The sequence below is a fragment of the Sorex araneus genome, chromosome 9 (genome assembly GCF_027595985.1).
Source record: "Sorex araneus isolate mSorAra2 chromosome 9, mSorAra2.pri, whole genome shotgun sequence".
In the NCBI taxonomy this organism is placed as follows: domain Eukaryota; kingdom Metazoa; phylum Chordata; class Mammalia; order Eulipotyphla; family Soricidae; genus Sorex; species Sorex araneus.
In genome coordinates this window covers 35,300,065-35,324,559 of record NC_073310.1, presented here as the reverse complement: position 1 = coordinate 35,324,559, position 24,495 = coordinate 35,300,065, and the positions used below count along the sequence as shown (strand labels likewise).

The 24,495-nt window shown below is 37.4% G+C and overlaps 1 protein-coding gene across 9 annotated transcripts in view; it reads right to left on the bottom strand.

The window, feature by feature from the left end:
- The window catches only part of CEP170 (centrosomal protein 170), a 154,393-nt gene that overhangs the window by 3,271 nt on the left and 126,627 nt on the right, over positions 1-24,495 (bottom strand). For 6 of the 9 annotated variants that reach the window (XM_055146761.1, XM_055146757.1, XM_055146759.1 and 3 more), the window contains 5 exons: positions 23,433-23,610; positions 21,433-21,603; positions 16,587-16,675; positions 3,917-4,010; positions 2,677-2,728 (listed from right to left, as the gene is read on the bottom strand). In XM_055146761.1, coding sequence (XP_055002736.1) covers positions 2,677-2,728; positions 3,917-4,010; positions 16,587-16,675; positions 21,433-21,603; positions 23,433-23,610 — 584 coding nt within the window. The remainder of the gene's footprint in view (positions 1-2,676; positions 2,729-3,916; positions 4,011-16,586; positions 16,676-21,432; positions 21,604-23,432; positions 23,611-24,495) is intronic. The other 3 variants (XM_004619012.2, XM_055146763.1, XM_055146758.1) reach the window with 2 other exon arrangements.

Here is a 24,495-nt window from a genome sequence, read left to right as displayed (position 1 = left end):
GCCTGGCAAGCTACTGAGAGTATCTCGCCTGCACAGAAGAGCCTGGCAAGCTCCCCATGGATGCCAAAAACAGTAACAACAAGCCCCACAATGGAGACGTTACTGGTGCCTGCTCGAGCAAATTGATGAACAATGGGATGACAGTGATACAGTGATATTTCCTACTCAAATTAGGGATTAGTTACTAGATGGTAGTCAGAGTAACTTCAAAATTGGTGAGGTAAAATACTAGAATACTTTGATATCAAGGAAAGATCTCATTCAACCTGGTGAGAGTAGATATAAGTAGTGTAAGATAGGATCTTATGCAAGTATGCTTGTTTCACTAAACCATAAAGACCTTTTTATTTGGTATATAATATCCCATGGCAGTCCCAGAAGGCTAAATAGATCTTTGGAAAGGACAGTGCTCTAATCCAAAAATTAGCTGCTCTAATACAAAAATCCTTGAGTGGACAAGGGAAAATCTCAGTGATTTGCAACTCTGGATTGGGTAGTGGGAAGTAGGGAAAATGAAAGACTATAAATACATGATTCACTTACATGATCTTTTTTTTAAATTTATTTATTTTTAATTAGAGAATCACCGTGAGGGTACAGTTACAGATTTATACACTTTTGTGCTTATACTTCCCTCATACAAAGTTTGGAACCCATCCCTTCACCAGTGCCCATTCTCCACCACCCGTAAACCCAGTGTCCCTCCCACCCTCCCCAATCCCATCTCCCCCCCACCCCACCCTGCCACTGTGGCAAGGCATTCCCTTCTGTTTTCTCTCTCTAATTAGCTGTTGTGGTTTGCAATAAAGGTGTTGAGTGGCCGCTGTGCTCAGTCTCTAGCCCTCATTCAGCCCGCAACTCCCTTCCCCCACATGGCCTTCGACTACAACTTACATGATCTTTTTAAAAGTTTACTTCCATATTATATGTCAATAGTTATAATAGAATGTCATTTTTACTTATGAAGGTACAGTTCAACTCTTAAGTGTGTTCAGGATGGACTTCACCAAGATATAATCTGCTGAAAATTCAGGTATGCGGGTTTTGGGACTGAAATCTCCAGCCTTTCATGGAGTTGAGGTGGGCTACCTACCCCCACTTCCCAATATATATGGAAGTACTGGCAGTCACCTCCATGAACCAACTCCAGCACCACCCTGAAAACTCTATTACTGGCCTTGCTTCAGAGACCCATAAATAAATCTTGAAAGAGGTCAAAAGCCAGAGCCACAGCAGCAAGTCTCAAAAGACACCATAGAACTGGAGATCTCTCTGGGCCCCATACCAAGCCAATTTCACTGTGGCACATCAGATGGAGCAGGTGCAGTCTCCCCGCCTACTCCAGATGGAATCCCGGTGACCAAGAGTCCACAAGCAAGGCCCAGGTATGCGGGTTCCAGGACTAAACCTCCATGCTGCATGGGGGCAGAGGCTCCCTGCCCACCTGTTGTTGGCCTGGCTATCACACCCACAATGTGCCTCCCAGTGCCATCTTAGTGCACCAACAGCCCTGGTCCAGAGATGCCCAACTGAATCCCAAAGTGGATTAGTGTCCTACAGAAATGTCTCTGAAACCCAACTATTTACAATCTAGGACTCCAGAAGCACGCGGCTGTGGCACCCAAGATATTCAAAATGATCAATGGACAATAAATGATCTAGCATCTGCCCCTGGCAGGCAGGCTTGAATGGTGGTGGAAAAATTCGAGCAAAACATAATGCCCAAAAGTAGAGAGTATTGGGGAAATTGCCTGCCATGGAGGCAGGGTGAGGATTGGGATGGAGGTGGATATACTGGGGACACTGGTGGTAGAAAGTGTGCACTGGTGGATGGATGGGGGTGTTCGATCATTGTATGTACAGCTGAATCACGAACATGAAAGCTTTATAACTATCTCACGGTGATTCAATTAAAAAAAAAGTAACATGGAGTTCATGCCCAATTCAATCAGCTTAATCAATTGATGAATAAAAAGAAGTACTCCTACATTTAAAAAAAAAGTGTGTTGAGGTTGAATAGAAGTTAAACAGCTATTAATCTAAGAATAGGGATGTGGTTCAGTAGTAGAACCCTTGTCCCACATACATGAGGCCATGGGTTTGATCTCTGTACTATAAAATTAAAAAACAAATTTAAACTATCATAAATCAAGCAGTAAAGCTGAGTGGAACTAGCAACTGACAACTTTGTGAAAATGCTTCTTATAGGAATGGGAATGACTAGAAGATACAAATATGGATTAATGCATGCTTAAGATCTGACACAAAAACATAACAAAGTCCCTGTCAAACTTCGGAGGCAGAATTTCTTTTCCTCATCTCCATTTCTCATTCATATTAAAAATACAAGTTCACTGAGTTCTATCACAAATTTAAGCATTATCAAATTAAATGCTAATTGTCAACAGGTTATGCAATGTAATACATTGTAATACAATGCATTTTATCTATTTTCCATATGTACATATGTGTAACATAATAAAATACAAAATAATTATAATAAATATAAAATTGTCAATTAGTTAATAACATCTAGGCTGCATATCTGCTGCTTGCCTTTTAAATTTTATTTATTTTTCACTGGGTTTTAAATTCTCCTTTTTATGCACAGTATAGATGTGTACAATTCTATTTTTATTCATATATTCAAACAATGTTAGTTCAGTAGAAATTTACCTTGTAGTTGCTTTTCAACTCTTTTTAGCTCCTGTAAGATAGAAGAAATCTCCTGTGGAAATGCAGTGACAAAAAAGAGATTATTATTATTAATTTTTTGAGGCAACACAGGGATTTGGTGCGAGGGATTAAACACAGGTATCCTGCATGCAAAGCATGCGATCCAGCCCTTTGAGCAACTGCCGTAATCCGTAAAAGATTTTTTCGTCTTATAAATAGTCCTATACTCATGAAACAATTATGACATCCAGTAAATAAGCCTGAAAGTTTTGAGCTTTTTGTTTGCTTTTTGTTTGTTTTGTTTGTTACAGTCACATCTGCCAGAGCTCATCATTTTCTCCTGCCTCTTCACTCAGGCATCAGTCCTGGTGGACTTGGGGAACGTATCGGGTGCCAAAGGTTGAAGAAAGTTTGAGATATTTAATGTTGTAACTGATTTTCCCCAATGAAATAGCAACAGAAGATAAAATGCTCAAGATAATACTACTATACAAGATAAGATTTTGATACTGCTCAATCTTATAACTATTTTGTGAAAATGCCACTGTAAGAATATCCTTCGGGGGGGGCTGGAGCGATAGCACAGTGGGTAGGGCGTTTGCCTTGCACGAGGCCGACCAGGGTTCGAATCCCAGCATCCCATATGGTCCCCTGAGCACCGCCAGGGGTAATTCCTGAGTGCAGAGCCAGGAGTGACCCCTGTGCACCGCCAGGTGTGACCCAAAAAGAAAAAAAAAAAAAGCATATCCTTCAGGAAAATATAAACTGCAGCATCAGGTGTAGGATCCTTTCCTGAACAGTAAAAATCTGTACAAATGTTTGAGAAGTCAAGCAATACTGAAATAGGTAAAAATGATTTATGCAACTTATGTTAGACCCTTATTTAAAAATTGGTTACAATGCATAATTATCACAAGAATAATAACATATCACAGTGAGAAACATAAGTTTGTCATTCAAACCTTATAACTTTGAAGCAAAGTTACAATCAGAACATTGATACTGAGACGATAAAGGAATAAAATCACCTATAGTTGCATAAATATTTCTGCTTTTATAATTTTAACTAATAATTTTAGAATAAGTACATCATTCCCTAAAATAAAACCCTGTTATTAATATTCAAGGAACATTACCAGGCCCAGAGAGATAGTACAGTGGGCAATGATGTACTTAAGTGCTGTCAGGTGTGGCTCCCAAACCAAAAAAAAAAAAAAAAAAGAAGGAAAAATTATCATACCATACTTGAAGTTTTCACAATAGGGACTTCACTTTCAGCTCTTAATTTGTTTTCTATTTCATCCCAATTGCGATCTTTGTCTTTAAATAATATTCTATAAATAAAAAACAATCATTTTATATTCAAATTTTAGTCTTACTACATTTTAAATGATATATAAACAGCGTATCTTTAAGAAACTGTTAAACATTACCTGAGTAGCAAATTAAAGTACTGAAACATTACTATCAGTATTTAATTTTATGAGAAACCTATATTAAGTTACTGGTGGGAAGGAGAGGTAATGCAGTGACAGAATGTTTATCTTTCTTATGGCTGAATGGCTGAACCCCAGTCTTGATTTGTCATTGCAAATGATCCCCCCAATATCATCATCACGGGTCATTCCTAAGCACAGAGCTACAACTAGCCAGGTGAGCACTGCCAAGTGTGGAGCCAACCCACATACCCAATAATTAATGAAAAGCGATTCGTTACAAATACACATACCATCCTTTACTATCTATCCCCTTACTTACAAAACAACATTTATAAAACAAATGTAGATGATATGACCTCAACATTTTATTTAATATTAGCCACTTACAAATTACATTTTGTAAAATTTATATATTCTGTTCAGACAGAATATAAAAATATAAAATTAAGCATATCATGAAATGAAGATAATTGGCTGGAAAAGTGTTAGAAAAATTGTCTATTAACGTGTTGATGCTGGTGCTGTAATTTGGTTAAATCACATTAGCATGAGCCATCAGAGGTATGCACCAGCATCGGTGTGTAAATCTTATTAATTTATTTGTCCTGAGGTCATACCCAGCAGTGCTCAGAGCTTATTCATGGCTCTGTGCCATGAGTAAGGAAGGCTAATTCAGGGATCACTTCTGGCGGGGCTTGGGAGACCATACAGGGTGCCGGGAATTGAATCCAGTTTGGCTGAATGCGTGGTAAGTGCCCTACCCGCTGTACTATCTCTCCAGCCGCTATGCCCTTTAGTATAGGATGAGGTATTTCATTGATTGTACATGTACAGAGTATAAACAGTATTTTTAGGGTTTGAAAATGGGAGTACTTCTGTGTTTACCTTTAAAGTTTTCATCTTTATTCATTATTAATATATTTGTACATGTAACATAATTTAGGAATTAAGATATTTCCCTTTCTTATTTCCTCCCAGTTTGATTCCTCCACCCCTCTCGGAGAGCCCGGCAAGCTACCGAGAGTATGGCACCTGCACAGCAGAGCCTGGCAAGCTACCCGTGGTGTATTGGATATGCCAAAAACAGTAACAATAAGTCTCACATTGAGAGATGTTACTGGTGCCCGCTCGAACAAATTGATGAACAATGGGATGACAGCGACAGTGATAGTGACCAGGAATAAAGGTCAGGGCTTCCCAAGTCTTGCAAGGCGTATGTTTTACCACAGTCACATTCCCAGGTCAAGAAACTTTTGGTAAAAATGACTGCTAGCAATTATCTCTATGTTAGAAAATAAAATTAAATAGCATTCTAGATATCTTAGAAATAAAATGTCAGAAAATTCTGCCTTACTTAAACATCAGAAAAGTACATCAGAAAAATAATAATAAGTTATTATTATTGGATGCAATCGCTCTTTAAGCAAGAATCAACTTTCATTCCTGTCTTTTTGTAAGGGAGCCAGTGTGAAGGAAACCAGTATTAAAAAGCAACACCTGGGGCTGGAGTGATAGCACTGCAGGTAGGGCGTTTGCCTTGCACGCGGCTGACCCGGGTTCGATTCCCAGTATCCCATATGGATCCCTGAGAACCGCCAGGAGTAATTCCTGAGTGCATGAGCCAGGAGTAACCCCTGTGCATCATTGGGTGTGACCCAAAAAGCAAAACAAAACAAGACAAACAAAGCAATACCTGCTAGAGAATCTCGTATCAAATATCCTGACCTTGTGGCTAGAGAGAGAGTGAAAGCTTGCTTTGTATGTGGCCAACCCTGGTTCAATCCTGAGCACCCTGTATGGCCCCCCTGAGCACCTCCAGGAGTGATCCCTGAGCACAAAGCCAGATGTAAGGCCTGAGCATGTTCGGGTTTGGCTTAAAAAACAAAAGAAACAAAACCTAGAATATTTTAACCCAAAACATTAGTTGAATTTTCTAATCTCATCTAAGAAATGTTACATTAAGAGTGTATTTTATATCATATATGCTTTGAAAATAGAATCCTTATAGCAAGGAATTGGTGGGAAGAAAATGACCACTTTCTGGAATCTGCCTGTCTACCCACCACCTGTCTACCTCTCTCTGTCCTCTGACTTGCCTTTTGAATTTTTTTTTTATTGCTGCAATGACTGGGGATCACACTTTGCTGAGATGCTTAATGTAGGGTTATACATCTGGTGTTGGTACCCAAGATCACAGATGTAGTGTTGTCAGGGTCATTAGCTCAGCATGCTAGAGCAGTACTGTGAAGCAAATTACAGCCTCATGCCCACAAGGCAGGTGCTCTACTATTCACCCCATCGAGACTTAGACTTAAATTGTCTCACACAATTGAAGAAAATTGTGCTTAACCATGTTGTACTGAAAATTCAGTGAATCCTGCCAAAAAATGGTCACTGAATTTAATGAAGAGATAAAAGTACAAAATACTTGTTAAAGACAATGTGTAAATAAAATTGCATACATTTAAGATACTAAGCTTACTATTTTTGGTTTTTGAGTGAACTCTAACACAGTATTAGAATGCTAATAAAGCATAAAACTAGAAAAAGAAATGGGCAACAACTATTTTTATTCAAAGATCTTTAAAGCACACAGCCTATTGCAGATTATGGATTTAAAATACTATATAATTAAATATCAATATAACAAACATTAAATTCTGTAAAAGAAAAATATTGAGAAACATTTTTTGTTGCTATTATGAGGCTATACCCAGAGAGTGTTTAGGGTCCATGTTTCAGAGGTCTAGGGCTGCTGTAAGCAAAATATGTGATCACCTTTGAATTATCCCTTTGTGAAATTGATCCTTCTCTTTCACTGGGCATTAAATCTATCACATGCTATCTTGGGCAATAGTACACTATATATGTTTCACTTTGCCAATAGACTAAAAACTGTGTAGACATCATGATTTGCATATTTTGTTTAGAACAGGTTCTTATAATGTTGAGATATTTATGCTTACTATGTCCACAAAGCCTGCCAAAGTGCTTTATATCCAATAAACTTAACTCTTGAGTAGAAAACAAACAAAAAAAAACCCCAACAATGCTATTTTTTTAACATAAATATGTTGAGTCATCTACTTTAAAAAATTTATTAGTGAATCACCGTGAGGTACAATTACAAACTTATGAACTTCTGTGTTTGCATTTCAGTCATACATTGATTATTTACCCATCCTTCCACCAGTGCCCATTCTCCTCCACCAATGTTCCCAGCATCCCTCCCACCAACCCCCACCCCAACCCCCACCACCCTCACCCCATCCCCCACCATCCCACCCTGCCTCTGAGGCAGGACAATCCCTTTTGTTCTCTCTCCTTTTGGGTGTTGTAGTTTGCAATAGAGGTATTGAGTGGCCTTCATGTTCAGTCTATGGTCTACTTTCGGCACGCATCTTTCAACCCAAATGGGTCCTCCCAACATCCTCTACTTGGTGTTCCCTTCTCTATCTCAGCTGCCCTTTCCCCTAACATGTGAGGCCAGTTTCCAAGTTGTGGGACAGACCTCCTGGTCCTTATCTCTACTACTCTTGGGTGTTAGTCTCCCACTCTGTTACTTTATATTCCACAGATGAGTGCGATCTTTCTATGTCTGTCTTTCTCTTTCTGACTCATTTCACTTAACATGATACTTTCCATGTTGACCCACTTATATGTAAATTTCATGACTTCATCTATTCTAACAGCTGCATAGTATTCCATTGTGTAGATATACCAGAGTTTCTTTAGCCAGTCATCTGTTTTTGGGCACTCAGGTTTTTTCCAGATTCTGGCTATTGTAAACAGTGCTGCAATGAACATACAAATGTAGATGTCATTTCTACTATACCTTTTTGTCTCTCTGGTATAAATTCCCAGGAGTGGTATTGCTGGGTCAAATGGGAGCTCAATTTCTAATTTTTTGAGAATCGTCCAAATTGTTTTCCAAAAGGGCTGAACCAGTCAGCATTCCCACCAACAGTGAAGGAGAGACCCTTTCTCTCCACATCCATGCCAACACCGGTTGCTTTTGTTCTTTTGGATGGGGGCCAGTCTCTGTGGTGTGAAATGATATCTCATTGTTGTTTTAATCTGCATTTTGCTGATGATTAGTGATGTAGAGCATTTTCTCATATGTCTTTTAGCCATTCGGATTTCTTCTTTGAGAAAATTTCTGTTCATTTCCACCCCCCCATTTTCTGATGGGGTTGGATGTTTTCTTCTTGTAGAGTTCAACAAGTGCCTTGGATATCCTTGATATCAACCCCTTATCAGATGAGTATTGGGTGAATATCCTTTCCCATTCTGTAGACTGTCTTTGTATTTCTGTCACTGTTTCTTTTGAGGTGCAGAAGCTTCTTAGTTTAAGATAGTCCCATTTGTTTATTTGTTTTCAGTTGCTTGGCCAGTGGTGTGTCATATTTGAAAATACCTTTAGCTTCAATGTCGTGGAGGGTTTTGCCAACTTTGTCTTCAATATACCTTATGGATTCTGATTTGATGTTGAGGTCTTTAATTCATTTGGATATGACTTTTGTGCATGGTGTTAGGTATAGGCCTAAGCCCATTTTTTTGCATGCAGCTGTCCAGTGTTGCCAGTACCATTTGTTAAAGAGACTTTCCTAGGCTTTTAAGGATAAAATCAAAACTACTTAACAAAATCAGACTAAACTGTTCCTTATTTCTCCAGTATCATCCTTTATTGTGCCCTTGCTTTTATTTCACCTAAAATTTTAATTTGGAATAATTTACTTATATAAATCATTCTTTTAAATTTACTGTAAGGAAAAGCAAGTTGATTTTCATTTTATTAAATTAAAAAATATTTTAAAGAATAGTAACGATCATCCTTTAAAGTTATTAGTATTCTCCTCTCCCCTTTCCTTTGTTGCTTGGTTGTGGTATCATGCATCACGCCAGCTTTGGAAATGGAAGCTTCCCATTGCTCTCTCTGGGAAAACTGTGTCCTGTCTGTGCCAAGTACTGCCAGTTCCTAGTCTCTTTCTGATACAAAGTATACACACAAAACAGAACTTTTTAGATCTTGCACTTGTTATCTTCTGACTTAGGTTGAAGATTAAGTCTGGAATAACTGCTTTGAGGTTTCGGAGTTAAACTACAAACCTTCCCAATTGGAATTACCTGCAGAGTGGAGCTCGGACTGTGCGCTTCTGGAATGGCTATTCTCCGGAAGGGGCAGGTGTGATTGTAACTTATGTTAAGTTTACAAGTCCCATAACTTTGACTCCTAAGTTTCATTTCAAAATTAAATTCTGTTGAATGAGGCAAAGCTGCATCACATCAGGCATGATCAAAGTAGGTGAAGCGAGTCAGTGACTGAACTTGGCTTACCTCACTACTAGCTGCTCCCTGCTCACATAAGGAGTGACAGCATGTTATGTTGGAGTCGACAAGTCTCAGATCTGTTTCGGACTTAGCAAAGACTTATATAAAACAGATCTCCCAGGTGGAATATACCGGGTGGGGTACTTGCCTTGCAATTTTTATGCCTTGTGTTGATACCAAAGGAGCACTCAAAACTGTTTGTCTTTGGCCATTATGGCCCCGCCCATCCATTACCATTTGTTAATTAATGACTATCACTATAGTAAAAGTTTATCTAAAACTCAGGCACGCATAAAAAATATCTTTAAAAAACTGGATGGCAAGATAATGATAGTTCTTAAAAATAATGTCTTGGTTGGTATTCCAGCAATACTCAGAGGCTACTGCTGGCTTATTTGCTTGGGATTTCTCCCCCATGACACTTGTGGGACTGTACAGTGCCCAGGTATCAATCCTGGCATCCAATATACAAAGCACATGCACTATCTTCTGGTGCTATAGTAAGTACAGGAAATAGTGCCATATATCCTCTCTTTTAATCCAGCTGCACTTAAACAGAGCCAAAAGCACCAGTTGAATCTCCTAAGCATTTATTTTACAAGATCCCATGCTTTCAGAAATCAGTAGTCACAGACACCAACTAGCCTAATATTACCAAAAGGAGCACCAGATCACTGCTCAGACCAGGAGCAACACCCTTAGCTTTCACAAGGGACAGCAGTAATGTAAAAGGATTTCAGCTCTGCATCAAAAGACAGGGATAGAAGCCAAGAAGAGCACCAGAACTTTCAATGTAGCTGAGAATGACTTCCGTGCAATAATCCTGAATTACTTCAGTGAATAACTGGTGTTTACTGAATAAAAAAGTTATTTGAAGAGGGATTCAATAAGGATATTCAGTAAAAGTAAAGGCTAGTAAAGAATTTAAGAATTCATTCAAACAGAAAGGAAGTAGGTCAGGATTACAGAACAGGACCAGCAGCAGAAAGGAAGAAGCTGAAAGTCTAATCAGCAACCTTGAAGACATTGCATGGTACATCATCAATAAAGAGGTAATGGAGCAGGAAGTAAAAATCTAACTTTCTGCTGCTTACAAAAGACAAACAACCTTTCATGTTAAAAATGAAAGGTTGGAAAAAGACTCATAAATGGTAGTCTAAAATAAGGAGGATGGTCACATATGAATCAGATCAACAGCATTTAAGCAATGAAAGTAACTACATAAAGATGGATATTATGAACTCCTTAAAGACCCAAAAGATTAAGAGGATTTAACCCTTATCAACATCTATGCACCAAATGAAGAGGTTTACAAAGTCATTGCTGACAGGCCTGTTAATATATACCAATGGCAATACAGTAATTGTGGGAGACTTTAATACCTCACTTTTGTCACTGGACTGATCAACCAGGTATCAGTCAGGAAATAAGACCTCTAAATAAAGAAGTGGAGTTAAAAGAAACAAGCACATACTCTTCTCCAGTGCACATGTAATATTCTTCAGGATATACTACATGTTGAAACATAATTAGAGTGTCTATGAAATTATGTAAAGAAAAAATCATATATCTTTTCAAACCATAAATCCAGGAAGGTAGAAATCAATTATTAAAAAAAACAGTTATCGGGGCTGGAGAGATAGCACAGCGGGTAGGGCGTTTGCCTTGCACGCGGCAGACCCGGGTTCAAATCCCAGCATCCCATATGGTCCCCTGAGCACGGCCAGGGGTGATTCCTGAGTGCAGAGCCAGGAGTAACCCCTGTGCATCGCCAGGTATGACCCAAAAAAGCAAAAAAAAAAAAAAAAGAAAAAAAAAGAAAAAAAAAAAAACAGTTATCTTATGGGCTTTCCTTTGTTTTTAAATTTTTATCCTGATGTTTTCAATATTCTGTCTCTCTTTGGATTTTATCATTTTGAGTACAATGTGTCTTGGAATTTTCTTAATTGGGTCTATTCTCATTGGGACACTTTAGGCCTCTTGGATCTCAGTGCTTTAATTCTCAATTCTGAGATGTTCTTATCAATGGTTTCTTTCTTTCTTTCTTTCTTTCTTTCTTTCTTTCTTTCTTTCTTTCTTTCTTTCTTTCTTTCTTTCTTTCTTTCTTTCTTTCTTTCTTTCTAATAAGAATTTTATTTTATTGAATCACCATGTGGAAAATTACAATGCTTTCAGGCTTAAGTCTTAGTCATACAATGCTGAAACAAACATCCTTTCACCAGTGCCCATATCCCACCACCAAAAAAACCCCACAGTACACCTCCCATCCCGCCCCCCCTGCCCGCCCCCCACCTTGTTAACTGATAAATTTCACTTTACTTTCTATTTACTATGGTTACATTCAATATTTCAACACAAACCTCACTATTATTGTTAGGAGTACCCCACCAGAGTCAGACCTGTTGTGAAGAGATATGAGGTCGGTTTTGGATTTCTGTACTTTAACAACTAAGTCCAGGGAGATTTCTTCTGGATATTGGATCATTGCAAGCTTGTAAACCCCATCTGTGGTCGTCATAATATGGCAGTACCCATGCCCTTCATCCCCGGAAAGGGAGAGGCGAGAGAGAGAAATACCTTTCCCCTCCTGGGCGGGCATGGGGTCGTGGCTTAGTTCTCAGGCTGGAGACATTCTGCAAGGAGCTGCCCATGTCAAAAGTGTTTTAGTTGGGTCTGGATTCACGCTCGTGCAGCTGCAGAGAGGCCGCACACGCTTGCGGCCCCGGGGATCACATCTCGGCGGCAGGAGGGGCCGGTGCCTCCCACCTTCCCAAGAGCACCCTCGCGTCCTTTTGCTGCAGTTTTTGTCGTAAAATCCCATCTGTATCAATGATTTCTTTAACTACTGTTTCTTCACATTTGCCTTCAGAAACTCTAGTGACTCATATTGTTCCTCTTGAACTCATCCCATATTCTTCAGTATCACTGTATCACTGTCACCCCGTTGTTCATCGATTTGCTCGAGTAGGCGCCTGCTTATTTCTTTTCAGACTATTTTCCACTTTCTGCTGTTTCCTAATGGTTTCCTCTATCTCATTTTGGAACTCTTCAATCTTCTGTTCGGCTTCTATTACTCTGTGGCTCAGAGCTTTTACTGACTTTTGTTTTATACACCTACTAAGTTTTGTATTTCTGTCACTTCTAGCTGTAATAGCTTTGTTTTGATTCTCCCACTTTCTTGTGTTTTGCTGACATGTGCTATCATTTTTTTGAACTCACTGAACATCCTCAGTAAAGTCACTGAGGATTTAGTGGTATTGTTCATGTCTTTGGTGATACGATTTTCACACACAGAACTTGGTGGATTTCTACATGTTTTCCCAGTTGTTTTTCTAGTATTCTTGTTGTGATGGGGGTGAGTTTATTTTAGTTAACCCCTAGGGAGATGATGAGGAATTAGAGGTTGTTTTCTGTCTTTTCTGCCTGTCCTCAAAGAATTACAGAAAGAATAACAGTCAGCAGTATATAATTTGTTGAGTATGTCTCGCTTCAGGAGCTGTGGTATGTGTCTTTAATATGGTGCAGGTTGGGGGTGGAAGCTGCTGGGACCTGTCCCCCGCTGCAAGGAAGGGGTTCTCCCTCCTATTTGGAATAGGTCCAGTGATATCGACCAGAGGTGAGCTCCACCTGGGATGGAACTTACAAAGGAAAGCCCGTAAAAATCTATAGCAGATCTATCAAATGAGACTATAAGCCAGAAGAATATGGAAAGATATTCTACAAAAATTCGATGGGCAGAACACCTCCCCGAGAATAAAATCCCCAGCTAGATAATCATTCAGATTTGAAGGAACTTCATGGACAGGCAACAGCTCAGGGAATTCATAGCTTTGTAACCAGTTTTGTAAGAAGCTTTAAAAGAGCTGCTTTACAGGACAGGAGAAACTTCCCATCATGTGGTATTGAATATGGCAGTCACTAACAGTATATAGGGTTGTCCTCTACTAGGTTAAAGTACAAAATAAAATTTAGTGCAATATGTTTTAGATGCCATATGTTAATGACAAGAGATAGTATACTATATAGTATTGACTGATTTAAATTTCATTATTCACACAGGTTAAAAACATATATCATTAATCATCAAATTGATTTTTATTGATTTATCTTCTGATAATGCCATTTGCCATTCTTTTAAGTTTGGTTGGAGCAAGCAATATGAAATAAATTTATTATATGCCTGACAAGGGGGCAGGCTGGGGGATGGCAGGAACCTTAGGGATACTGTTGGTGAGATTGCTACTACAACATTGTATGCCTGAAACAATTTTATTATAAAAAGCTTTGTAAATTGCTGTGTCTTAATAAAAAAATATTAAAAAGAGAGTCAGAAAAAGCTTTAACATTTGGAAACTGAGTAACATACTGTTATGCAACCTTTGGGTCCAAGAGGAATTCACAGAAGAAATAATACATCAATCCTGCAGAAACTCCTAGGTCCTTAGGGCTGAAATCTGGGGCCTTCGTAGAGTGGAGTTGGCCAGCCTCCCCCAGCCTCTCATCCCGACGCTAGTAGCTTCGCCCATATCCCAAGACTCCTCATAAAAGGCCCAGGTTCACGACTATTCTTGAAAAAGATACTAAGTAAATGAAATTCACAGGTACACAGGATGGAGTGGGTTATGATGAGTCCCAGTTCCACAGATTCCAGAGCTCCTGGAGTGCATGGCTGCAACACCTCCCAATTCCTCAATACTGACAGCCACTAGGAGCACAGCAAACTAGGAAAGTAGCAGAGACGCCCAGAAAGTAGCAGAGTAAGCCCAATAAATGAAAACCAAAACACAGAAGGCTCAGCTAGTAACAACCAGTTCAATAAATCCTTAGATAGTGACTTTAGCAACACTATCGTGAGTTATAAAATTTTTCAGAAATTTTCTTTTACTAATTTTTGATAATTCCATTTATCATTCTGTTGTTTTAAACAATATAAAATAGATTGTTTTGTGTCTGATAAGGTGGAAAACTTGGGGGTAGGTGGGAAACTGGGGACAATGATGGATGGTCACACTTGTGAGATTTGTGCTAGAACAAATGAACGCCTGAAATAACTGTATTATGAACAGCTTTGTAAACCATGGTGCTTAAAGTCTGAAAATAAGAGGGAAAAATGAAGAAGAAGAAATAAAAAGATTAATTGAAATGAATGAGAATGGAGAAACAAACTATCAGAACCTAAGCGAAAGAAAAGCAATACTATGGGGGAATTCATAACAATACAGGTTTATATCAGGAAACAAAAAGCTCAAATTAATAACCTACCTTACAACTTGAGAAACTAGAAAAAGAACAACAAATGAAGTCCAAAGTAAGAAGAGGAAGGAAATGGCACGAGTCGCATACCACATTAGATCTAAAGTAGAAGGCAACCAATCTCAAAAAGAAAAAAGATATATGTATGTGTGTGTTTATGTACATACACACACACACACACATACATACATCACTTGTATCACTTGTTATACTGCTGCTCATTGATTTGCTCAAGCGGGAGCCAATAATGTCTCCTCCACTCGTCCCTGTCATGTGCTAGTGGAGTCCAATGGCATCTGCTTGCTCCAGGATATGAAAAGCCTCAAACCGTTTGTTCAGGGTCCTGATGAAGAAGTCTGACCAACTCATAGGTGGGTGGCCACGAGGTCTTTTGATGTCCCATGAAATCCAGTCAGTAATGGCTCTAGTCCAGTGGTCGTCTCCAAATCGAATTCTGTGTCTGGACCATCTGATTTTCAATGCTTTGGCAAACGAGAAAGCGTCCCTGATTCTCAATTGTCGATGGAAGTTGGAACTCCAGATTCCTTCTCTCACTTGAGTGAAAGTGATATTCCAAGCAGAGCTCTTTTGATTCCTCTTTGGGATACCCGAATACCGTTCTCGTCCTGTTTTTGTAGGGCCCAGGTCTCTGAGGCGTATGTTAGTGTAGGAAGAACAGTGGAGTTGAAAAGATGTGCCGGAGCCGGAGCCAGAGGTTCTTGTCCTCTTAACAACTTCTTCGATACTCTTGAAGGTGTTCCACACTGCTCTCTTCCCACTTCGCAGCCCAGGTGCCAGGTCGTTCATCATGTTGAGTTCTCGACCCAGCTACACATAACTGCTGCATTCAGATATGTTCGTTCCGCTGAGAACAAATGGAATGTCAGGAACTAGTTCATTTCTCATGAAAACTGTCTTTGTGAGATTCAGCTGCAATCCGACCTTTCCACACTCACGGTCGAAGTCGGCCAGCATTTGTGTCGCTTGGCTAATGTTTGGTGTTATTAGAACAATGGCATCAGTGAAGCGGAGTTGGTGTAGTTGCTGACCGTCTATCTTCACTCCCATTCCTTCCTATTTCAGTAGTCGCATGATGTTCTTGAGGGTGGCACTGACAAATTTTGGTAAAATGATATAGTCCTGACAAACCCCTCTCTTTATGTCCATAATCACTTCCTTGTATTATGGTGAATCTGTAATACAGCTCACAGAGGATCCTGATGTATTGAGTTTGAACGCCCTGTTTGGCTAAGGCCAAACAGTGTGTGTGCGCGTATATATATATGTGTGTGTGTATATATTTGTATATGTATATATATACACACACATATATGAGCATACAAGGCTCAATCTGTAACATTATTAATCTCTTGTACAAGGTCTTAATGGCTCCAGGGTGAAATAAAACAATTTTCACACACTTTCCTCTAAGGAAACTTTTTGGATCATTTTTAACAGATTATTCATAACTAGCAATACAAAATAAATTATTCAGTTCCTGCTTTGGGGGTTGGGGGTAGAAACATTCAAAATATGGTGGTGGGAAGGTTTGTAATGTGGTGGGCTTGGTATCAGAATATTAAACGTAATAAATTATTGTGAAAAACTTTATAAAAATAAAGTAAAAATAAAAAGGAGAAAAATTATAAGATTTGAAATCTATTAATTTAAAATATGTATAATTTTACTTAAGAAAAAAATTGTGCTTATTAACAAAATTATTAAGTTGCTATAGTTATTAATTTTCAATTATAAAGGTGCTATTAGCTATATCTAGAATATTTGCTTATCTTTCTGTTTTCTTCATGTTCTTTAGTATTGGCCTCCTAAAAAGAATAGGAAATTATACATGATGAAATCAATGAGGTTTGAGTAACAAAATGGTACCTGATCTTCCCAGCTGTTTTATCTATAGACTGTCTTATCTTCTTAGAGAACTGAAAGACTGAAGAGAGCAACAGATTATCTCCCATTACCTAAAACATCCAAAGAAAAAAAGGATATTATATAACCACTTTATTGTATAACCACCAAAAAAGACCAGCTAAAATTCATTACATTAAAGAAAACTTAATACTTATATTATTTTAAAGCTTAATGATGGTCATTAGAGTTATCTGAAAGTAAATGAAAACAAATATTAATGAGTTCCATTTTGTAAAATAATGTGTTAAGTTTCCATACTATAATTGTTGTGCCACTTTTGAAAAAACACATTATATCTTCCATTACTAACATCATCTATCTTCAAGTCTTCAATTTAAACTCTATCATAAAAATTAGTATTATTAAATGTATGACTCTTAACAGATATGCACTGTCTGTAGCACTGTTGTCCCATCTCCATTGTGAGACTTGTTGTTACTGTTTTTGGTATATCGAATATGCCACGGGTAGTGTGCCAGGCTAAACTAAAATACTTGCTCTAGTTAGGGCAGAGTATAAAAAGTTTAAAATTGTATTTAAAGATGTTTTTATGATGGCGTGGAATTACTAGCGTTGAAATTTATGAACAAAATTAGTCTGATGGTCTTTGTAACAACACTCAACTTTCTTAATATAGTAAAATCAGCCACACAAATAAAGGAATAATATTTTGTAACAGTATTACAAAAACAGGTGGCAGGCTGCATTAGCCTGCAAGATAAATAGGTTGCCAAGGATTAAATAATGAAAAGCATAGCTAGTGTAGAGTGCTAGAAACAGAACTTAAATGGGGTTAGATGAAGGTTCCCAAAACTATTCTCTGCTTCTTATATTTTTATAACTCTTAGGACTCTTTAGGAAGATAAGCTGTGACTTCAAACGTTGTTTTTTAAACACTTATAAGGGGATGTCAGATAAAAAACCCTGTACGTTTGTGACTCCCCCTAAAAAATACACTAGTAGTGGAGACTAAACAAATATACACAAGAACTTCTAAAAAGTATTTTATAAGAAAGTTGCAAATAAGTGCTAATTTTCTTATTTCATAGCATATGAATTCTCGTGAAAGGAAATTCAATACAAGTAGCATAAATAAAGATGACATCAAGGAAAACTAGAATTTGAAAATGGTAAGGTTAAAGCTTAAAGGATCGTTTAGAGAACCACTACAATGATGGTTGGAAGGGATCACTTTGGATGGGAGATGTGTGATGTAAGTGAATCAAGAATCATAATGCCCCAAAGTATCTACATTGCAAACCATAATGCCCAAAAGTAGAGAGAGATATGAAGAAAAGTGCTTGCCATAGAGGCAGGTTGAGGGGTGGGGAATTGGAGATGTAGCAGGAGAGATACTGGGGACATTGGTGGTGGGAAATGTACACTGGTGGAGGGATGGGCGTTGGAACATTGTATGACTGAAACTCAATGAAAAAAAAAAGAATAAATAAAGGCTCATTTAGAATGCAAATCACAACATAAAGGCAATGAAAGGATAAATAAGCATAACGTTATTTCATGAGCCTTGAAACAATAAAAATAAGATATATATGAAGCTACTAAAAATATATGTTATATATGAGGCAGGATAGTATAAGAAAATAGCACAGGAAAAATGTATCTCTCTTTTATTTTTTGTCATTGATTTTTGGGCTATACCTGCTCAGGGCCTTATTCTTAGTTCTGAGGTCAGGGATCACTTCTGTCAGTGCTCAGGGGATCGAAGGGGTGTCAGAGATTGATTCTTAAGCATCTCATGCATGGCAAATGCCCTGTATGCTACATTATGACTTTGGCCCAGTATCTCCCTTTTAAACCCCCAAAAGTACAGTTCAGTGCACATGTATTGAAAAAATGTACATTACTTATTGTGACATCAATGAACCTATATTTTCAAATTCTTTTTAACAATATAAACTTTGTCCACAGAATTTTACTACATGTAGTGGACTTTATATCCCTACAATTCAGTATGGAATGAGTATAGACCAAATTAGAGAGACTCCTATTACTGACACCAAGAATAATAAGTTAACTAACAGGCCAGAACAGAGGAAGAGAGAAGAAGTATGTTTTAAAATCATCTAGTAAACTGCAGTAACAACCATAACATCACATTTTTATACATGGTACTTTCCCCCTACATTCAGTACTACTGTAAACATATATAAACATAATAATGATTAACTCCTCTTCTGTAATGTCAGAGATCCACAAATGCCAACATATGATCAAATCCTTATCACATGCTTTCTATCTTCTTCCACCAACTCCCTAATTCTTTACCAGTACCACCTCTACATGTTGTCCTTCAATTATCTCTTTACATAATACAATTTTATTTATTTATTTATTGGGAATTCAATTTCTAGTTTCTTTTTTTATTTTACATTTTTTAAATAAAAAATATTTTTATTAGTGAATCACCGTGAGGTACAGTTACAAAGTTATGAACTTTTGTGTTTGCATTTCAGTCATACAGTGATAGTTTACCCCTTCCTCCACCAGTGCCTATTCTCCGACAGCAATGTACATGACACAATTTTAAACAATCATTCTTATGTGAATAAACTCTTGTATGTCCTAGAATTTTTCCAAAATTCATCTACTTTTAATTACTTTTTCAATAAACCTCTTTTCCTGATTTCTCAATGATGATTTAAAATGTCAAATTAATCTGTATTGGTCTGAGGTATATAAATATATCATAATTCATTATTATTTTTGGCTTTTGGGCCGTACCTGGCAGTGCTCAGAGCTTACACCTGGCTTGGTGCTCAGGGTTCAGTCCTGGCGGGCTGAGGGGATCCAATCTGCGCTGGCTGCATTCAAGGCGAGTGTCCTACTTGCTGTACCATCACTCTGGCACCATTAATCATAAATCTAAATGTGACGTATACTATTGGTCTAATTCCAGTCATGTATTTTCTTTATTTCTTTATTGAGGTGCACTCCCAGCAGTGCTTGGGATTGTTTTCTGTTTGTACTTGTGAGTGGCCTTTGACAGTGCTGGGAGACCCTGCAATACTATTCAGTGATTGAATGAGGTCTTCCTGCATGCAAAACATGTGCTCCTGCCCTCTGAATTATCTTGTTAGTCTTCAAACACCTTTTCTTTTGCCCTCTTTATTAATAAAATAAAAATTCATTAAGCTACCACCTAACTCAAAACAAGGACCTAACAATTCAACAGAATATTGTTCCTTTCCCTGTCTCTGCTACCACAGGATACTTACCTTTGACCTTAGCCATGTGATTAATTCACCAAGTGTATATTAGCAGACTTGAGAAAATATTTGAAATTTTCTTGCTCTTTTGTTTATTGCACAATTATGTATAAGAACAAGCACTACTTAGCTCATAGTACAAGCAATATTAAATAAACAGTACAAACTGGAATTCAACCTACAGTTATAATTATCTAGTTAAGCACTATTAGTTAATTTATAAGTGTGATAAATGCTTACTACTTTGTATTAAAAAAATAGCTGACTGACACAATCTACCTTAATAATATTGATTCTTCCATTGCATCTCTATGCCTGCTTCCCATTATAGCATGAAAAACATCCTGAATTCTGGGACTGGAGCAATAGCACAGTGGGTAGGGCATTTGCCTTGCATGCAAACCTGGGTTCGATTCCCAGCATCCCATATGGTCCCCTGAGCACCGCCAGGAGTGATTCCTGAGTGCAGAACCAGGAGTAACCCCTGTGCATCGCCAGGTGTGACCCCCCCAAAAAAAAATCCTGAATTCCATTCATTGAGCCTCTTGCCTTTTTTTTTTTTTTTTAAATTTTACTGAATCACCGTGAGTTAGTTACAAACTTTCAAGTTTGGGTTATAATCACACAATGATCAAACAACCATCCCTCCACCACTGCACATTCCCTACCACCAATATCTCCGTTATACTCCCCCTTCCCCACCCTCCCCGTGCCTCCATGGCAGACAATATTCCCCATACTCTCTCTCTACTTTTGGGCATTATGGCTTGCAACAGACACTGAGAGGTCATCATGTTTGGTTCATTATCTAGTTTCAACACATCTCTCATCCCGACTGAGCCTCTTGCTTTTTTAAAAATATCATTTGTTACATCTATTTTTGTTCTAAGCATATGTTTTTCAAAATTAAAAATATGTGGAATTATCACATATCTTTTGAGAATTACCATTTTCATTAAACATTAATGTTGCCACAGCTTATCGTTATTATTGCATATTGCTACAGGCCCTTTACTTTGATTGTATTTGGTTCAATTCATGAACTAAACATTTTTCTGATAGATGAACACAGATTGTTTTCAAGTTTTATTATTGTCCACTTTCCTACTACAAAGATATCACTTTGTAAAAATATATCACTTCGCTACAATTAAGATATCACTATATGAGGGATCACTCCTGGTAGTGCTCAAAGTATGTGGCACCAGGGATCAAACCTGGGTGGATGCGAATGGTAAGCATCTTACAGCCTATAGTATTTTTAAAATAATCTTTTATTTTAAAGCAGGAACTTTTGTGTTTGTTTTTGGTTTGGTCTTCTCTTTGTTAAAAATATTTTGTATCTGTTAAAAACTCATGCCTTACCACATCGCTGAAGGGCATTTTTGATTTAAAGTTTGGCTTCTGTCCTTTAGAAACTAATTCATTTAGAAATTAATGATTTATGTGTGAGGTGATGTCACGATAAAGTCTTCTTCAACCAAAAAGGACAAGTGCCCTTTTCCTACTTGTATTTATTGAGCCGTGGCTCTTTCTGTCACCAATAAGATATGCTGCTCCTGCTATTACAGCTTACTTACTTCATCTCTACTCCAGGTTCTTCGCCGTGTAATTGTTAAGTGATCATGTGGCTCTGCTGTTTGAGGTCTTGGATCACTAGATTGACAATTGTTTCCTTCTGATGTTTTAGAATGAACTAATGGAGGAATCTTTCGAAAGTTGAGGCTTTCATCAAAAACACGATCAACCAACTATATGGATAAAGAAAATAATTTTATGAGAATAATTTGTAAAACACAGACACTGGCATTATAACTTTAAAAATAGAAGTTACTCCATTCTAAGGTAGTAAGTATATCTTTAGTAAGCCAATTAATCTTTTTAGACAAACATTTCAAAGTACCTATTTTCTAAGATATTCATCTACTAAGATTTTATTTTCAAAATCCCAAATACATAACCATGTTAAAATTTATTCTTTCATGGATAATATTTCCCCCACATTGAAAGCAGATGGTAAATAGAAAAATCTGAGATATGGATGAGGAGCTAATTTTACTCACATTGCCTTACCAGTGCAAAATAATGTTTCTTTTTCTTTTAGTTTCCTATCTTGTAGTTTTTCTTTTTCCTTCCTCCCCAAATTCAGGTGCCAAATTTCTTCTCAGATAATAAATTGCAAATTCCCATTAAGTTTACAAGAGGAAAAAAATTTAAGTCCACAAAGTATTTTAATCTTCAGTAAACCTAACTATGCTACAGAAAGGACATATTCCAATAAAAATGATACAGTGTCATCTACTGTGCAAATTATAGACATCAATACAAAGTAACTCAGGCTTACTGAAGAAATAAACCCTAGTATAATATTCAGAGACAAAAAGAAAAAATAATAAGTTAATTTCACAAAAATGTTTAATTTTATAAAGTGTTACATGAATATCTAATCATGACAACTAAAATTTAACTGAGAGCTGAGAAAATAATATCAGCTTAAATGTACCAAGTCTGTATGTTTTGCCACCAAGAAGAATTTTTTTTTTCACCAATCTAGATGTCTTTATATATGCTTAAATTGGACTGATCAGTGTGGTAACAGAACTCTACAGAAATTAATGAATCAACATTTACCAAAATAGATAATACATGGAGGGGGGAACAACACATCAACAAAAAGTGAACATGAAGAACTTGACTATAAAAGCAATGTGACAAAAAGGCAACTGAAGAAAATACTGTTAGCAGTTTACCAGAATGAAATTTATCAAAAAGGCTAGTTGTCTTTGGCCACTATTAAGACATTATTTTTACAAAATTAAAAAAAAGTGAACCATGAGGCTGGCATTTTTTTTTCTATTAAGAGGCAGGTAGTAACATTTTAAGTTTTGCTGTTACATAGTCTCAAGAAAATTGCTCAATTCTGATATTACTGAATACAAAACCAACCAGATGATAATTAAGTAACATTATTTTTTTAATTATCACTCTTTTGTTTACTTTTCTGCACAAATCAAGAAAGCCAACATGGTAAAGCACCACTGATTTACATTTTATGTTAAAGGCACTTTCAGGAGCAACATTATTGGAAGAAAAATAGTCTATTAGGGAAGAAAAATAGTTGATAATGAATTGAATCTGTGTGTGTGCCTATGTCACACATATACATATTTTAAGGAACAATATACCTGGGTATAAATATATTATCTCTAGGTATTTATCAACAAAATTATTTATAATAGTGAAAACAACATAATTTTTTCCTTTGCTACTAGAGATAATTCTTAGTTAATTTTATATTAGAGTATTTTCAAGCCAAGCTTTCTAGAAATTTACTCATTCATCAAACTTTGATTTTCTTTCCAGATAACATTCACAAGTGAAACTATGTACTAGTATTAGCAGAGTGCTTATTCTAAATAACTTTACAGTTTCATGTTAATAGTAGACCAAATGTTAGCCTTGACTAGTTTTGTTAGAAAACAAAGGAATCTTTTAAAAGTTTGAAAATGCAGAACTGCATGCAAACTTAAATGAACTAAGCAAAAAGCAGAAAGCAAAAGAAATAAAGAAAAGAAAGAACCTTATGCATTTCTCCATGAAGATCTCCTACCTCTTCTCTAGTGTCTATGGCAGAGCCAGGGGTGGTGGCGGCAGTGCTTACTGTGGTACTCGGGGCAGTGCCTGATGAAGTCACTGAATCTATCTCTCCTGCTACGTCGTTGATTTCCCGAGCAATGAGTGCAAGATCTTGGCTGATCCTGGTAATAATTTAGAAGAGAAGTTTAATCCCTTTTGAATAACAGCTCTAGAAACAATTATAATAAAACCAATTAGGTAAGTCGTGTATTTTATTAAAGATATATACCCAAGCCTTTTTTTAAAAATAATGTAGGAGTATTGCTATTTATCCAGCCATTGATTAAGCAAATTGAATTGTATACCCAAAGCCTTTTAAGATTCCTTGGAAATGCCACAAACTATTTGATATTTAAAAATTTTAACTTCAAAACCCAAACTAAGTTCCATGTAATGTATAAGTTCTACAATTAAAAAAATTAAATACCTTAAGAAATGATATGTCTTTTTAAGGTCACTGAGATTATCACAAGAAATGGGGGGGGGGGTGGTGGACAGAATTCAATGAGTATGTGGACTTGTGTAAAAAGAAATTTATTTTCACCAACTTACAAAGTGAAGCTATTTTGTGAGCTTCTTTGAATAATAAGCAAGAATGTACAGAAAAGCTATTACAAAAGCTACTGACTTCACCAGCAGAGCCGTCCCCTCCTTGATGCCTTCGGCAGTGCATGTCAGCTCTGAAGCGATCCGCTGTATACTGAGTGTACATAAATACACTCCAACTATATCTCTAAGTTTATTATGTCTTTATTCCTATACTTCTCGAGGCTCAGGGCCCTTTCCTAATTAAAAAGTGTTCCCGACTTCGCTGCGCCCGCAGCCCGAGTATGACGGAGGAAGAAGACGGAGCTGCTTCGGACACCAGCAGCCCGCCAGCAACCTGCAGTATGTGATTTGAGCGTTTCCGCCAGGCCCCCTGTGCGGGGGCCCAGCATTTCTCTCTCTCTTTTTTTTTTTCTTTCTCTCTCTCTCTCCTTCAACTTCTGAGCACAGCACGGCCTCCA